We start from the raw sequence: 18,121 nt of genomic DNA, 5'->3' as shown, positions 1-18,121 counted from the left end.
CTCATGCAAATTCAGCGGTTGCACTGCTGTATTGATACACTGACCTCAAACAGTTTACTGTGGTTACAGCTGCCTGTAAACAGACTATCTGTAAAATTTGCATGCTTTCGAGGATCAGCCCTGTCACTTCCCCTTCGCCATATAACCAGGCAGTCTGCAGTGATTCGGTCCATATTATAACATCTGGAGGAGGAAACAGGCTTGTGGGAATAGTCAGTGTGTTGTCAGGTGCTGTGATTCTATTGAATACAGGAAATACTTCATTAAAACGAAGCTGAATTTGTTTTGTTGACCCCTGTGCGCTCCCAGTACTGCAACTTCTCTCCCTACATCCGTTTTTCCCCTTTTTTCTTATTTTCGCAGAATCTGTGTTTGACTCAGTTTGACACAAGTGCTCTTGTATTTTGCGTATGCTGGGGATAGACATGGGGGTTTGCGGGCGAACTTGTCGCCATGGCAACAACATAGTTTTTCGGCTCTCATAGCCCATGTGGTTGTGCGCTGTCCTCTTTCCCATCACTACATAGCCACATGGTCTCGGGCCGGTCTCTGTATGAGACTCCTGCAGGACTTAAGGGACGTTTGTAGCCTAGATTAGAGTAACTTTTCTTGCATGTTACCTGCGTCTCTGGTGTTACACGGGCAACTCGTGCTGGCCTGTAGCCCGAGGTACTGCCTTACCCTACATCTCGAACCTCTCTCCTATTTCCAGTGTTCTTGGAATAATTATTGGGCATGAAAATTGGCAAGTGACTGCCATGCGTCCTGGGATGCTGTCAGCCCATTTCCACGTTCCAGTAAAGGCTTTTCCCTGGTTTACTGGATCTAAAACGGTGACTGAACCAACATTGTCATACTTATGAGATAGGCCTGCGGATATTTGGGGGAACTGGCATTGAGATATTTTGATATTCTGCAGCATTTATTGCCATATAACAAATACTGGGTGACTTCACCAAATGACTTAAAACAACTCTGTTTTGAGAGGACATTATCGTTTTTCAGTGTAAGTGTAACATTGGCAAAGGCATACAAAATAGTTTTCTTTTGTCTGCGATGTGACTATTGTAGATGCGCACAGTGCATACTGAAATATAAATGCCAAAACAAAATATTGTAAGGGGCATATTTGCTGGAAAGTGAAACAATGAAATAATTGACTGTTACTGTTGTAAGTTTAAAGGGCACCTATGGTCGGATTCACGATTTTACATTTCCTTTGATGTGTGAGTGTGTATTAGTGCATGTTAACCATATTTTCAAAAAGATACAAACCCCAAAGTAAACAATGGCGCAAGTTATCGTCTCCAACGTAAATCTCCTTTCTTGGACTACAACAAACACATGGATTGTAGGTAACAGTTTACTTCCTGGGATTGGTGATGTAGATCGACATTATCTTAATTCCTCCCACTTTGGACTCATCCTGTAAGTTAGCTCCTGTTAGCATTGCATTGTAAGCGAATCTTTCAAACATGGTAAGAAGAGTCACATTTCCCGCGGACGTCAGAGGTATTCAGGCCAATCACAATTTACAAATTAGCTGGCCAATCAGGGACACAGAACTTTTCAAATCGATGAGTTTTGTACAAAATCAGTGCGTTTCAGAAAGAGAGTGAAATCTGGAGATACAAAAATGCACGGTATGTGGAAAATAATGTGTTTTTTTAACCATAAACAACGCGACACATTGTATTATACTAAATACACACAATAACATTCTTTTTAAGCAATGAAATAGGTGCACTTTAAACAAATTAATAAAGAATTAGAGCGGCAATACCTGATCTCATGAGAATTCGTACTTTATTTTATGAGTTTGCTAAATTGTATGAATTTATACGAAGTTAATCATGAAAAAACTTATGATTATTATATAAAAAAAACAATAACGAAACCCTAACCCTGTCGCTAACCCACAGGCAAAACTTACAAAAGTTGTATGCACGTACAAATTAATATGATTTAACCACCTCATACAAATAGCCGAAATATGTACGAATTGGCATGAGAGAGCATTGACAATTCTTCGTTAACTCTTTCCCCGCCAGCGTTTTTAAAAAAAGTTGCCAGCCAGCGCCAGCATTTTTCATGATTTTCACCAAAGTTTAATGCCTTCCAGAAAATGTTCTTCTTTAAATATATAAACAAACAATACATAAATTGAAATCAGACCCCCTGCTTTTAAACAAAAAAAACCCGTTTCATCCTACCTTCTCTTTTTATCACCTCTCAAATATGGGTAGGTTTTGAGCAAAAAGCTGCGATAATTCAATATTTGTGAAGGACTTTTGGTGGATAATAGCGTTATTGCGGAAAGCCGGAAATGCTCGTCATTGGCAGGGAAGCGTTTTCTCTTAATTGACAAGTTATCTCGTCAATGTCGTGGAAAGAGTTAATGTTGCCTCTATATCGCCATCTCTATTTGCATGCCAATATACATACTTATTTTTTACTGACCAAAAATTATTTTTATTCATTTAGCAGAAGTTTTTATTTAAAGCGACTTAGAAACGAGAGAGCATTTAACTTTTTTTACAGTTACCTGCAAAATCGTGCCCGACAGCTCAAAATACGCATCATTGTTAAGCTTGCCGAATACAGTCGGGTTAATTAAGAGCTTCGAACACTGCTTTTTATGTACTTGCTGAACAACTGTTGTTTTATGGATTCCAAAGAAGTTCGAGGTTACAGCTTTAAATAGTTATTTAAAGAAAAATGCACAAATGCAGTGTGGGTCTACTTATAAAGTAAAATTTTATTTACATATATTTAAAATCATTTTGTCTCCTTAACTGCTATACTTCTCTTTCCCCTTAAGACCATCTTCTTTTGTAGTTCACCTCCGCCAAACCTGCTGTCCCGTCGCCACCTCCTATGTTTACTTTTATAAGAAAACTGAATCGGAAGTGTGACCGCAGGCCTGCACTGTACCGAATGGAGACTGTAATAGCTGCCTCCTTATTTCTAGTTCATTTCAAAAAATAAAATAGAGAAATTTTTGAGTTATGATTGTCCCTCATGCTGGACATAAAGGAGGACCGGCTCTTCGGAGGAGCATTCAGAGTGATTTAAGAGGATAGAGGATGAACGTCTGTTCACTTACACTAAATAGAGCGAGACAGTTAAAGACAGATATAACAATGGGCGGTGGAGTGAATGTTGGACGGCTGCTGTGATCTTGTGACAGGGTCACGAGAATTAAAATTATAATCATCTTTAAAATGATGTTGTTCCTTTAAATCGGCTGGGTTTCCAGGAACATCTATTAGCTCTGCTTTATGAATGAGTGTGTTTATCAAAAGGATAGCTAAAGTCTCGGTGCTGATTGGTCAATAGCTGTTGTTTATTCCCAATAAAGCACAGCTACCGAGAATCCTTACATATATTACATAGCAACGTTCTATTACAATTCGCATGCCAGGGACTGTCATCTAACGAAAGGATGATGTTGACTTTATTTAAACACAATATCATTGAATATATTGAGGTAAAAGTTGTTCCAAGTTCACCTTATACTGGAGCATTCTGGAGTTGTTTTTAAAGCATCCTTTATGAACTGGCGAAACACAGTACTTACAGTAGAGTACAGTATAATAATACAGCTGAAATGGTAAATACATTTATATTTATTGGTCTCTTAATAAAACAAACAAAGGAGAGGGACATTGTTGCTACAGAGACCAATATTATTGTAGCCTTAAACCTTGAATGCATACACGTTTTTCATACCAAACCCTGCAAATATTTACCTTCAGACATTCTTTCTTTCTATGATGCACTTCATGGTCATAGCCAAAGAACAGGCGGATTTGTGTAACAATGGCAGATACGCATTTTGCCTTTTTGAGAAAATAATTTGCTGTCTTACTGATTCGAGGCAAAGAATATTCTCAGTAATGTAACAAAAATCAATGAGGTAAATGTTAACATTAGGGCTGCATATTAACTAACTGCAACTAATCGTTTGCAGAATAAAAGGTTTTGTTTACCTCATATATGTGTGTGAGTTGTGTATAATAATTATGTATTTATAAAAGAGATTTACGTTGGAAACAATAACTCACATTATCGTTTACTTTGGGGTAGGGATGTTAAATCGATAAAACGTAACAATTGTCGAATAAGCAAGATCATGCACGTGTGTGCGGCGCATGCGTAAAACACATTCAGCTGGAGAAAAAATGAAGCGAGCGCTCAAAAATGAAAAAATAATTTGCATCCTACTGATTTGAGGCAAAGATATTCTCAGTAATGTAACAAAAATCAATGAGGTAAATGTTAACATTAGGGCTCCATATTAACTAACTGCAACTAATCGTTTGCAGAATAAAAGGTTTTGTTTACCTCATATGTGTGTGTTAGTTGTGTATAATAATAATTATGTATTTATAATGTGTGTATATTTATATATACATAATTATTATACACAATACACACACATACATGATGTAAACTAAAACTTTTTTATGCAAACGATTAGTTGTTATGCAGCCCTAGTTAACATAAATAAAAGTATAAAGCTAAAAAATTAATTTGATCTTGGACAAATACATTGAAGGAGTTCATTGGTGCCTTCTAGAAACAATCGAGATATAAAAAGGATACGAGATACAAAACGTCAGAGTTGAAAATGAGTCATGTACTCATCGGATTTGTTTGGAGTTACAACAGAAGCTATTCAAACTTGAGAAATGTTTTGAAAATGTCATGCTACCTGCTGTGAATCAGAGGTCATTAGAGTCAATCTGTTTTTAATAGTTCCCAAAATAGGCTTGGATTTTGTTTTGATGAACTTCCTATAATAAGCCAGGAGTCTTTGGGTTTTAATGCATCCCTATATTTGGACAAGATGTTTTTGTGATGGGGAAAATCCCCTTTTCATGTTGGCATTCGGCAGCACTCATAATTTATGATTGCACGGCCAATGAAACTTTTCTGTTTCGTGTTACTGCTAAAGTTTTGTGTTATCGCAGAGTTAAAGTGCACCTATTTCATTGCTAAAAACAACGTTATTTTGTGTATTTGGTATAATGCAATTGCATGGTTTATGGTTCAAAAAATTGGTTGTGATTGGCCTGAATTCTTCTGACATCAGCCGGATATGTGACGCTTCTTACCATGTTTGAAAGATTCGTTTACAATGCGATGCTAACAGGAGTTAACTTACAGGCTAAGTCCGAAGGGGGTAGGAATTATGATAATGTCGGCCTTGTCCATGTCAACAAGCCCAGGAAGTAAACTGTTGTCTACAATTTGTGTGTTTTTTGTAGTCCAACAAAAGAGATTTACGTTGGAAAACAACAACTCACATCATCGTTTACTTTAAGTTAGGGATGTTAAATCAATAAAACTTAACGATTGTCCAATTAGCAAGAATGATGCACATGTGTGCGGCGCCTGCGCAAAACACATTCAGCTGGAGAAAAAAATGAAGCAAGCGCTCAAAAGTTAAACTAGCCATGATCACAACGATGCTCAATGCCAAACACACACCTGGGCTTTTTAACGTCATGCTGGCTGCCAACGCAATGAAATGGCATCCGCATTGGATCTGATAGGGTTTGATACAGAAAATGCAAATACGGTTAGGATCCTGAAAGCAAAGACCCTCTTCAGGGAAGCCTGCGAGATTAGCATAGCAACGCTGCTAACGCTGCTATACACAGGGAAGGAGACCAGAAGCCGTTTTTAATGAGCAGATTAAAATGTAATCTTAAATTCTGGCAAAAAAACTGTCAAATGTACATTGTTCCTGAGTGTTGTAACACTCTGAATGCCCACAACATATATCACTGATCATATATCACTGGCTGAGGTGCTACATGCTAGCCAAGTTGACTGTTGCGTGTTTTTCAGTGGAAGGTTGCCATCTTAATAATATGAGCATCTTTGCTGAAAGTACGCCGCAGGTCTAAGCTGAGGTGATGATGGGAAAAGTGCCCTTTGTGTGCTTCTTGGATGCAATTACCAAAAACGGTGTATCAATTAGGGATGTCAAATTATGCATTTTCCCATATTCGATGATCATTTAAATTAACGATCAATCAATCGAATAATCGTTAACAGTAATAGTGCAATAAGCCATTACAGCAGTGGTATATAGCCAATTGCATAAAAACGCCAGCTTCCTCACGCGAATTAAAAGATTTTATTTTGTCTAAATAATATGCTAGTGGGAATGTAAAATGAGTAAATGTAGTTGGTGTTTTGATAAAAATCATCAATTTAATCTCGTAACGAAATATAATGATTAATAGACACAGTAAACTCCGCCTCATAACGGGCGCTCCGCACATCGCATGCATCCATGACAAAATAAAAGTTTCATTATCATCAAGTGTTATTTTTCTAGTTGTTCACCTCGCTTTCTGAGTCGTCGATACACCGCTTGTTGTAATTATATCCAAGAAGCACACAAAGGGCACTTTTCCCATCGTCACCTCAGCTTTAGACCTGCGGCGTACTTTCAGCAAAGATGCTTATGTTATGAAGACTTCAACCTTCCATTTAGAAAACCCGCAACAGTGATTAGCGTGTAGCGCCTCAGACAGTCATGATGATGATCAATGATATATGTTGCGGGAGTTCAGAGTGTAACGACAGTCAGTTACAGTTTACATTTAACAGTTTCTTGCCAAAATTTAAGTTTTTCATTTTAATCTGTTTATTAAAAACGCCTTCTGGACGCCTTCCCTGTGTAAAGCAGCGTTAGCAGCGCTAATCTTGCAGGCTTCCCTGAAAAGGGTCTTTGCTTTCAGTATCCTAACTGTGTTTAGATTTTTGGCATCGGACCCTCTTAGATCCTCTGCGGATGCAATTTTGTTATGTTAGCAGCCATCCTCGTCTCGAATGAGGACAAAAAACCCAAGTGTGTGTTTGGCATCGAGCATCATTGTGATCATGGCTAGTTTAACTTCTTCGCGCTTGGTTAGTTTTTTCACCAGCTGTGTATGTGCTTTGCGCAGGCGCCGGACACACGTGCTTGCTTTTTCGACAATCGTTAAGTTTTATAGATTTAATTCTTATCGACAATTAATCGAAGATCGATTAATTGTTAACATCCCTAGTATCAATCGGAAAGCGAGGTGAAAAACTACAAAAATAAAATTTTGTTTTGGCTTTTTATGAATGCGTGGACTTTCATGCGACTGATGCAAAGTGCCCATGTTAGGTGGAGTTATACACTGAGTCTATTAGTCATTATATTTCATTACGAGAAAAGTTTAAATACATGATTTTATCAAAACACCAACTACATTGACTCCCAAACCCACTAGCATGTTATTTAGACAAAATAAAATATTTGCGCAAGGAAGCTGTTGTTTTATGCACACTTTTTTAATTGGCTATGCCACTGACAAAAAAGGCTTATTGCATTATTACCGTTAACGAATATTCAATTGATTGATTGATCGTTAATTTAAATGATCATCGAATATGGAAAATTGCATTAGGTTGTTTTCACATACGTTGGTGCGCACCGTGGTGCGGCCTCGGAGCGCACCAAAATACATTGTATCATTTTTCAGTTAGTGCGGTCTGTGTTCACATATATATATATATATTACTTTACTCGAAATGCCGCACCGTTCACCATGTGACAACGGTCAGCGCTGTCATTGGTCTCTGACAGCTCTTACCGTCTCATGACCACCCCCACGTTTCCATGACAACCAGCCTGACAGAGAGAGCGCGGCTATCAAGATGTGGAGATAAACAATGCACGTCTTTGCGAAGTTTCTTTGCTTTAACGCGAAATTGCGCAGCTGTTCTATTAAAGCCTTTCTCACGGAGCCGTTTGTTAAAAAGCCCGTAATGTCACTATTTGTGTGTGGAGGACAGCTATGCATTTATTTAAATCATCAGCTCAAACGTAAAGGAGACAGCGAATCTCTATGCAACGGACCAGGATTGGCTTGTTTGTTGTTAACCCACAATATAACACCCGGCTCACGTCACAACGGAACCCCAGTGGCTCAAACATGTAGAGAACTTCCTGTATTTGGTTCGGCCCGAGGTCCAGCAGTGTTCACACCACAGGTGGGTCGCCCCAAAGTTCGGCAACAGCCGCTCCCAGACCACCTGTTTAGAGCGGTCTCGGAGCGGCCGTTTAGTGCGCACCCGAGTGCGGCTGTTGTGTTCACACTGACCCAAACGCACCGTACTCGGAGCGACACGTCATTTGGGCCGACCTAAACAGTGTATATGTGAAAACACCCTTAGATTGACCTCCCTACTTTGGGGTTTGTACCTTTTGCATATCGTTGTACTAACATGAACATGTACTAATACACACTTGCACACCTAAGGAAATGTAAAATCGTGAATCGGACCATAGTTGCTCTTTAAGCATTAAAGAGTAGTTTGTAATTTGAGCCATTAAAATCAGTTCAGCTCTCGATATGCTCAGATAAAGGTGATTTGGTGTTGTCTATTTGTTGTGTTATAATGCGTCATTGTGTTTTGATTTTGGACCTGTTGTACACATCAGCATGTTTAAAGAGTAACTAAACCCTAAACCAACTTTTTTTAGTTAATGATTTGTAAGAATGATGCTTTATTAGTGCTGTTCATTGATTTTAGTAAGTTTTTTGACATTTGGATATAAAGTGTTTCAATACTACAATATATGGTGTAAAAACGTCTGAGTGCTGCCCTCTTCAGGTTGAACGGTGGTTACTGCAGTTAAATTTTCCTATTGGATGTTGGGTCCAAAAAATAACTTGTGACGTAAGCAGGTTCAAGCTCACCACACCCTTGTTACGATCTCACCACACACTTGGTTCGTCCCCTCTATCTCCGTTGGGATCTGCCCACTTTTCTTGCATTTTTCAAATATTGCCAGTGGGTAGAGTCAGGCTCTGACCAGGGGTTTAGTTACGCTTTAAAGGTGATCTGCATCATTACGAACTTACAGAGAGAAACATTAAATTTTGTTTCATCTCAAGGATCGTACAACATTATTGCTGAAATTTTGCTTCGTGTGCAGAAAATGAACTTGGACATGTTTCTTTTAAAGAATAAACTTGAAGGTACAATAGGTGAATTGGCTGACTTTTGTATTGAATGGGTCTGTTTTTATTTTTAAATATCTCAATGAGGCAGATAAACACACATATTTTTATTTCCAATAAAACAGTAATTAAAGAGATCACAAATTCTTTTTGTTCTGCTGAATACATAAAGATATTATGAAAAATTTTAATAATCAAACAAATCTGGGGCACCATTCACTTCCATAATTTTTTCCTACTGTGGAAGTCAATGGTGCTTGGTTACAAACATTCTTCAAAATATCTTCATTTGTGTTTAGCAGAACAAAGAGATTTAAGATGATTGTGGCGTGTTTGATAGTAAAGTTATTTATGGAAGTTGAAGTTATTTATGACTGTAGTTCTGCCTCCATTAGTGGGTGTTTCACCTGAGACTGAAAATTCAATCATCATTTGTAAAAATGGACTGATTTTGTTTGTTGGTTTAATATGAGAACACACATGCATGTGTCCGTTTTTCAGATCAGTTGACTTCCACAGGGGTGATAAAGAGCTTCTGTCATTTTGTATTGGACATCTTTGAAATACTCAACAAACTATAGACCTTTTGCATGTTTGCAAACAGAGATGACGTTTTTTGTTGATGTTTTTTCAACTGCTGGCAGAAAGTGACAGCTCTGCAGTAGCGGTGTGAAGTGTTTTAGCATGAAACTGTGATTTTTATGGATCCGGTGTTCTGTCGAAGTCTGTTTCCCCAATGTTTTTCTTTAGTTTAATGTTTCTTATAACGTTTTCACCATGTTTCATTTATTTTGTAAGTTTAACTGGCTTGGCTACTGATATGTGTGCATGTATGTAATGTACATGTATTGTTCTTTAGTGGTAAATCAATTATTTTTACAGTATGAATCGCTAAAGTACATATATAAGCATTAATATCATGTTTTCTATATAATATCATTTATTAAATATTTTATAATTTTCCTGTTTTCTATTATTTCTTCCTTAAATTTATAGCATACGTGTTTGTTATAAAACTATTATGTTTACATACAAATTAATTTGTATAAGAGTGTTTATATATTAATAACACTTTACTCATGTGTGTGTGCTATGTTTATTAAGTATGGAACATTATAATTTTAGGACAAACATAAAGAAGACATATGTAGGGTTCACACAAGACGCGGTAGAGGCGGCAAGCGCGAGTCATTTACATGTTAAGTCAATGCAAAAATGCGATTATGCATCCTTCGGCGCGGTATGTTAACCAATCAGGACCTTGCTGTAGTAGTGACGTGATTACAGGAAGCAAGCAAAGTCTCAGCGGAATGTCTTGAAAATGAGTTCATAATATCAATAATATCACCATTTATTAAATATTTCATAATTTTTCAGTTTTCTATTATTTCTTTTCCCCTTATATCTTAGCCTATTGGTGCATGCGAATGAAGCGAGTAAACTCAAATGTTCAAGCGTCCAACTACGCGCGAATAGCTCAACAATTATATCGAATCAACAGGCACATGACACCTGGCTAGCAGGTTGCTCAACAAACAAACAAAATCACCAGCTAACTTCAAGTTTGCAAGAACTATAGACTAATACAATAACATGCTTAAATAAACCCAAAACAGCCCACTTATTCTCACGGACACAGTTTTATCAACTGGCTATCCTCCAGACATGACGGATCATATCTTTATCTCGTTTCGGCCGTGTGGCGCGCATGCACGCTCGCGGTGTGAAGCACGTCCGCGCTTTTCTCTGAGATGCACTTTTGGGGATTTTTTTTGGATGACCATGTTAAGGCGGTAGGGTTTCCCAGCTTAGGTGGGCCGCCCAAATTGCAAAGTGCTTTGAAACCCTGGTATTTGTGCATAAAGGATGGAAGTCAGAAAAGTTTTGTTTGTGAATGAGGTTTGTAGTTTGAGGGGCCTAGTAGTTCATCCAAAAATGTCAGTTTTGTTTTTATTTACTCCCGAATCCTGTAAAGCTGTCTTTCATTGGAACTAAACAGGACTTGTTTATAGATGAGTCTCTAGATGGGTTTCTTCCTCCTGAGGTGATAAAAAGTGTGATTTTCCCACCACAACCTACACAAAGGTTTCATCTCCCTTTGCTGTGGCTACAGTTGTCGCACTGTAGATAACGGAAGTCGACATAAAAGCAAATCTGACCCGGTTTAATTTTTTTCTCCACATTCCTGATTTTATTATGGATGATTCATCTGTAGACCAGAAAGTTCCATAGAAAGTTTGTTAGTATGAGGGTGGGCTTGTGTGTCCGGATGTGTGGGTAAGTTCACATGTGAGACGAATCACAGAAACCCTTTTGAAACTGAGACCGTATACTTGGGATTACAGTGCTTGTGTTATTTATTTAGTAATGAGGGTTTGGGACTTTAAGCACCTAATCCTGTGAAGAAGTTTGGTCCATAACATAACAGAAATAATTGAAGACCTCAGATGCAAAACCCTTTAAGTGTGTCTGACGTGTTTTCTTGTAAATGAGCTCTTAATGGATTCTGCAAACAAACCGGTATTTCTGAATGGCCTGATGCCAGGATTTAGTGGATTTGACGCAAAAGCACGGCTCAACATAAAGGAGTGGCCTGGGGCAAGCGTGAGAGGCGTTCGGGCCATTAAAAAGTATTGTCACTTGACAGATCTGGCGAGTGCATCACCCTCATTCACTAAAATATATTTTCACCAATATATATTATTAAACATCTTGGAAGAAGACTTTTACTTGCGTAAAACACGACGAAAGAAACTATGCAATATTTTGCACAATTTGGTGTCAGTTTACAGGTAAAGCAGAAAAGTTGGGAGCCTTTTTTCATTGGAACATGTCTGTTGTATATGTATACAATTATATTTGACTTTTGAATTATTATTTTTAAATATGTGACACATATTGGTACGTCAAATGTAGATATTAGTCCCTTAAAGGAACATGCTGACTTTTTGGGAATTTAGCTTATTCACTGTATCCCCCAGAGTTAGATATGCCCATACATTTTCATCTCTTTGCATCCCGTAACGATGTCTGACTAGCCTAGCTTAGCACAAAGACTAGAAGTGAATGGCTCCAGCTAGCATACTGCTCCCAATAAGTGACAAAATAACGCCAACATTTTCTATTTATATGTTGTGATTTGTATAGTCACAGCGTGTACTACTACTACACCCAAGTAGTAGTGCTTCATCAGCTGAGAATATAGTTCCCAGTATTTATAGAGTTAAAAGATGGCTGTCTCATATGACCTTGCTATTTGTACATGCTGTGACAATACAAATCACCACATATAAATAGGAAAATGTTGGCGTTATTTTGTATTGGAAGCAGTATGCTAGCTGGAGCCATTTACTTCCAGTCTTTGTGCTAAGCTAGGCTAGCGGTGGGTCCTTCAGATGATAAAGGTATGTATGAACTTGTCTAACTCTGGGGGATACAGAGAATAAGCTAAGTACATGTGATCTTTTGAACTTGGCCCTTACCTTTGCCCTTTGTTCCCCAGGCACGGGTGAAAGCGGCAAGAGCACGTTCATCAAACAGATGCGCATCATCCATGGCACCGGTTACACGGACGAGGACAAGCGCGGCTTCACCAAGCTGGTGTATCAGAACATCTTCACGTCCATGCAGGCTATGATCCGGGCCACAGAGACCCTGAAGATCGGCTTCAAGTACGAGCAGAACAAGGTGAGAATGGTTCAATCTTTAGATTGTGGTAGATGGGTGTGATTTAAGCAAATTAGTTTGGTGTGTTAAATATGTCATGGCTCTTCATTATTTTTTATTAAGACTGAATGCACACGTGGGTTAGGGTTTTTACTTTATTGCCATAAGTGAAACTATATATTGTCTAGGACTGCCAATGGATAAAAAAAATTCCCAGAAAATGAAGCGACAGGCTGATGTGTAATTATTTCTCTCTGTTATTTGTGTGAATGACACTCATACTGTAAATTTATTCAGTAGTGCTCTTCACTCATCACATTGACACATAACAACAACAGATATTCATAAAAATGCTTGCTGCATTGTAAATACACACAGTTAAACCTAAAAATGTTTAAAAAATTGCAGCTATTAGAATAATGAACTTGTGATGTTTACTATGTCTCTGTTTTCTTTACATGCATTGTGTTTTATATTTCATCTCCTCACTGACAGATAACATGCAAAATCATTTTTCAAAAGTCATTGTGGTGGGAATTATCCCACATCTTTCAAGTTTTTCCAATTCATTTAGTTTAGGGGTCTCAAACACAAACTGGCTTGGGGCCACGTCTGAGTTTGACATCTCGTCGGAGGGCTATTTAAAAAAAAAAAAAAATTATTGAAACATTTCTTTGAGTATCAATCATAGTGGTTTGAGTCTCATGACCGGTGGGCTGTGACTGTGGTGCACTTGAGCAAGGCACCTTAAAGTTCACGTAACACATGCTGTTTCTGCATTTCTGATGTTAATCTGGAGTACCTATAGAGTAGTATTACATCCTTTATATCTCTGAAGAGTCTTTAGTTTAATCAGATTTATAAAAGAAAGATTAGCTTTACCGAATCTTTTCGATAACGTACAAAAAAATAAATATGGAGGAGTTACTACTGCGGGAGGAGCGAGTACGAGTCATGCAACACTATACAACACTGTTTTAACTTATGATTCACTACATGTTCGTGTCATTTATATAATATGCACGCGCCTATTTCCAATATAAGACAGATGTCTTACTTACCGCATGCAACTCATGACCCGGATGGGAAAATCCAGCACATCAAACACAAACGCAAAATTCCGCTGCTACCCCGGATAATAAACTATATCCATTGTTTTCATAAGGCTGACTTTCTTCCCCTTACATCCAAAAACACATTTCTTCTTTCGTGCCATTGTTAAGTTTTGAAATTAAACAAAACTGTTACGTGATGTTTGCAAGTTCTAGCGTCTCCCGCTGATTGACGGGTGGGTGGGGGGATTTACGGGGGAAGTGCCCATATAAAGAGTGATACGTATAGAAACCCCTAAAACGTCAGCTGGACCCGTAATCGAAAAAAACTTTCCGAAGCTTCTACGAACCCTGGTGAAGTGCATTCGCCACAGAAATACTCTGTAACACACCCAAATGCTTGTTTGACACTTTGCCTACGTTTAGCATGAGGAAATAACTCTATAACTGTGTTATTAAGTCAGAATGCTTAAAATACCATTAAACCCCCCCTTTAAGGGGATTGCACACCGGACAAGAAGTGCCACGTCGCGTCTAGGATAACCCGAAGGTATCGTACACCGGAAGTGCACATTAAATAGCGCGAGCTAAGTCAAATAGCGTCTATTTCAAAATGCAAAAAATATGTTAACCGCCATTTTAAATCGTTAATGACAATATGATGTTATTTAATGTTAAATTATGTGAGTGGCACGACAGGAATTTGAGCAACTTCCTGAGTCGTAGCTGGGCACCGCGGTCAGGCGCTATTTGTTGGCCTTGGTGTGCGTATGGACCAGTTCAAAAGATGCAAACAACACTGGTCCAGAAGCACTTCCTGTTTCCGTTTTTTAACACTAGATAAACGTTGGGATAAAATAAACCAACAGAACATATAAACCTGAATTAACTGAAGTTAAACAAACATCTTAAAGATAATAATATATGTAAAATAAAAAAATAACTGTCACAAACTGTAACAGGAAGTGCTTCTGGACCAGTGTTGTTTACATCATTTGAACTGGTCTATACTCATAGAAAACAATGTTTTTTTATTTTTTTTTAGAACGGCGCTGAGCTGCGCGTCCAGTGTGCGACCCCCTTTATTCTAATTGCTCCCCAGGCACTAGGATAGCTGCCCACTGCTCTGGGTGTGTGTGTTCACGACTTGCAGTGGGTGTGTTCACCCGTAGGTTTGTAAAAGAGGTTTTTTGTAGCCAATATTTGGCGGGAGCATCACTTCCTGAAAATGGGTATAAAAGCGGGACGTGGGTGGAGCTGAGGTGCCTGGTTGCTGAAACCACACCTGCCTAGCTCAACAGTAGTGACAGCAAAGTTGGGCATTTTAACATAGGGGGAACTATGGGATTGACTCTCTTCTGAAGTTGGCCACTAGTGGACAGTCGATGAATTTCAGTTTAAGTCATTTCCGTGTTGGCTTCATGATAGAGCCCTTTTGTATCAATATGTCCCTTCTTATAATCCTCCCTTGCTTTTTTCTCAAACTCTTGGTTTTCCCTGAATGGCAGGCGAACGCTATGCTGGTAAAGGAGGTGGACATTGAAAAGGTGGCATCGTTTGACCATCCCTACATCAACGCCATAAAGATGCTGTGGTCAGATCCGGGCATTCAAGAGGCATACGACAGACGCAGAGAGTACCAGCTGTCAGACTCCACAAAATAGTGAGTTTTCAACTACCGCATTATGTACACACACCCATCTACACCCATCTACATTTTCTTTCATACTTATTTTTAAATCTGAAAGGATAAAACAGAAGAAATTCACTTGATGTTAAGCACATGCTATTGTTGTCTTCTGTCAGCATGTAATTGACATTGTAAAAGCATAAACATGATTTAGTGAAATTGGTATTATGAGTGATACAGGCTATTTTTGCCGGATTGGGTATCGAACTGACAGGACTGATCTTGATTTGATAGTGTGGTACAGTAAAGGACAAACTATTATAATAGATAAAACACACAATAACAGTATTTTAAACATTATTTAACCGATTAAAACAGCTCAGTAAGCCTTTGGATGGTTGCAATACATAAAATATCTCTTCACTTTGCGTTGTACTGTTTATGAACTTTCCATTGCGAAACAAGGAGTTTAAAAGGAGTTCCCAGTGAGTTTAAAACTGTGCTTGAAGTGCATCATTCTGCGTCTGGGATGCACATGAGCACTTTTGCGTCACTAAGCATTAGGGGTGGGCAATACAGCCTCAAAATTATATCATGATAACTTAAGAGTTTTTGCGGTAATGATATTTATGACTGTATAAAAAATTATGGAAAAGTAAGGGCATTTTTCATCCAATGAGCTGTCATTGATGACAGACTACCTAATTCAAAGTGTAAATCCATTGTCATAAGTTGGCAGAAGCAGAATTAAATTGCAATAGTAGTGACATGATCACCCAGCATGAGTTAAATGTAAATAAAGTACAAACTAGAGATGAAATGGTATAAAAATTTACATCAATGTGACACTCTCGCAGATTTTCAGTAATTTTCACAGATCCCAGTAACTTAAAGGGATAGTTTGGCCAAAAATGATATTAATCCCATGATTTACTTACCCCCAAGCTGTCCGAGATGCATATGTCCATCATTTTTCAGACAAACACATCAGAAGGCCTTTGTTTATTATCGTGGAGCCATTTAGATTTATTTTGTGAAGGATGGATGCACACTTTTTGGACTTGAAGGTCGTGGACCCCATAACTTCACATTTGATTAACTGAAAGATCTAAAACATTTTCTAAAATAACTGAAAATGTCATCGTCTGAAAAATTATGGACATATGCATCTCGGACGGATTCGGGGTGAGTAAATCATGGGTTAAATATCATTTTTGGCCGAACTATCCCTTTAAGTCATTAGCTAAAAATTTAAATTTTAAAATGATTTTACATGTAAGTGTACTTTTGTTCGCATAAACCTCAAATAAACAACATTAACATTAATCATGGCACATTTGGGGTCATGAGATAAATGTTAATCCAGTTCAGATAAAGCACAAGTGAATAAATCAGATTTTGATTTAAACACAGGCAGCGTTGGGGGTAACGCATTACGTAATAATATTACTTTCTGAAGTAACAAGTAAATATACACATTAATATTTGTATTACTTTTTTTAAAAGTAATGCGAGTAACTTTTCCGTTTAATTAATTCAATAAAAAAATAAAATAATTAAACTGAACATATCAATGTAGAATTATGCACTCTGTGCGCGTGAGCGGGAACAGTTTAAGTCAGAAATGGAGATGGCAGGCCAGAGCTTGACATTTTTGCGATCATAAAAAATACCTCCAAGGCTGAAAGAGATCAAGCTTCATCCAACCAGGAAAAAGTAACGCAAAAGTAACTTAAAAGTAATGCAAGTATTACTTTCTATGAAAAGTAACTAAGCAATGCAATTAGTTACTTTTTTGGGGAGTAACTTAAAGGTTTTGCAGAGGATTTTCTTTTTCTGGGTGGATCATCAAGACTATTGGTCCTCCTAGTTGTCAATCAGGAGTGTTGCGCAATTGCATTTTTTAAAAAAGTGGAGAAGGCGATTCTTTTCTTAAATTCGCTATACTTTTAAAGGAACAGTATGTAGGATTGTGGTCAAAACTGGGATTGCAATCACAAAACTTGTGGCTAAAACTGGTAATGCAATCACACAACTGGTGGCCAATACACAACATGACAACATAAACATCAGTTGAGGGCTGCAACTCCACTTTTTAAATGACAATTTCCTGGCCGGACCACTGTTGTGAGTGATATAAGTATTTAAAATGGAAATTATTTCTTAATGTCTAGTGACATATCAGGGCCATTTTATGATTCATTGATATAAGTTTCTTACATACTGTTCCTTTAATATTGTAATGCATTACTTTTAAGAGTAACTTTTCCCAACACTGAACACAGGAGAAATCAGCACGTCATCTGTCTGTGTCTATGGTCTGTGTATTGTGAGAATTCGGGTGTACTTTAGGACCCAGGAGCGGATGATGCGCTCGAGTCAGTCGCTGAAGAAACAAACAGGGTACAACGGAGCTTTAAACTCATCAGATCACATAATTTAATGGAAAATCAATAGAAAAGATGGATCTGTCTAATTAAATATTAAGTAAATGTGCGTCAATACAACTAGAATGTGAACATTTTGGGGATTTAAATTCAGTCGTTAAAGTAAGTTACTGTCATCACAGTGGGATCAGTTTAACAGTAACTAAAGTAATTTGCACAGTGATGCTCGGTTGAGTCATTAGTTTACTTTTTGGCCGCACATCACCCGCTGCTAGTATCTCCTCCTCGTGTACCTTTACAGCTTGGTTGTCCTTGTGTTGCTGACATGCTGCTTGTGTTGTTACTGTGCGCGTTAGGGAACGTAAATGC

The 18,121-nt window shown here is 38.0% G+C and overlaps 1 protein-coding gene across 1 annotated transcript in view; it reads left to right on the top strand.

The window, feature by feature from the left end:
* The window catches only part of LOC141351010 (guanine nucleotide-binding protein G(q) subunit alpha), a 68,830-nt gene that overhangs the window by 24,286 nt on the left and 26,423 nt on the right, over positions 1 to 18,121 (top strand). Inside the window, exons 2-3 of the mRNA XM_073856980.1 lie at positions 12,520 to 12,704; positions 15,244 to 15,398. Coding sequence (XP_073713081.1) covers positions 12,520 to 12,704; positions 15,244 to 15,398 — 340 coding nt within the window. The remainder of the gene's footprint in view (positions 1 to 12,519; positions 12,705 to 15,243; positions 15,399 to 18,121) is intronic.

Source organism: Misgurnus anguillicaudatus, chromosome 2, assembly GCF_027580225.2.
Source record: "Misgurnus anguillicaudatus chromosome 2, ASM2758022v2, whole genome shotgun sequence".
NCBI lineage: Eukaryota > Metazoa > Chordata > Actinopteri > Cypriniformes > Cobitidae > Misgurnus > Misgurnus anguillicaudatus.
The sequence above is the reverse complement of the archived record's forward strand: the minus strand, read 5'-3'. Positions and strand labels throughout refer to the sequence as shown.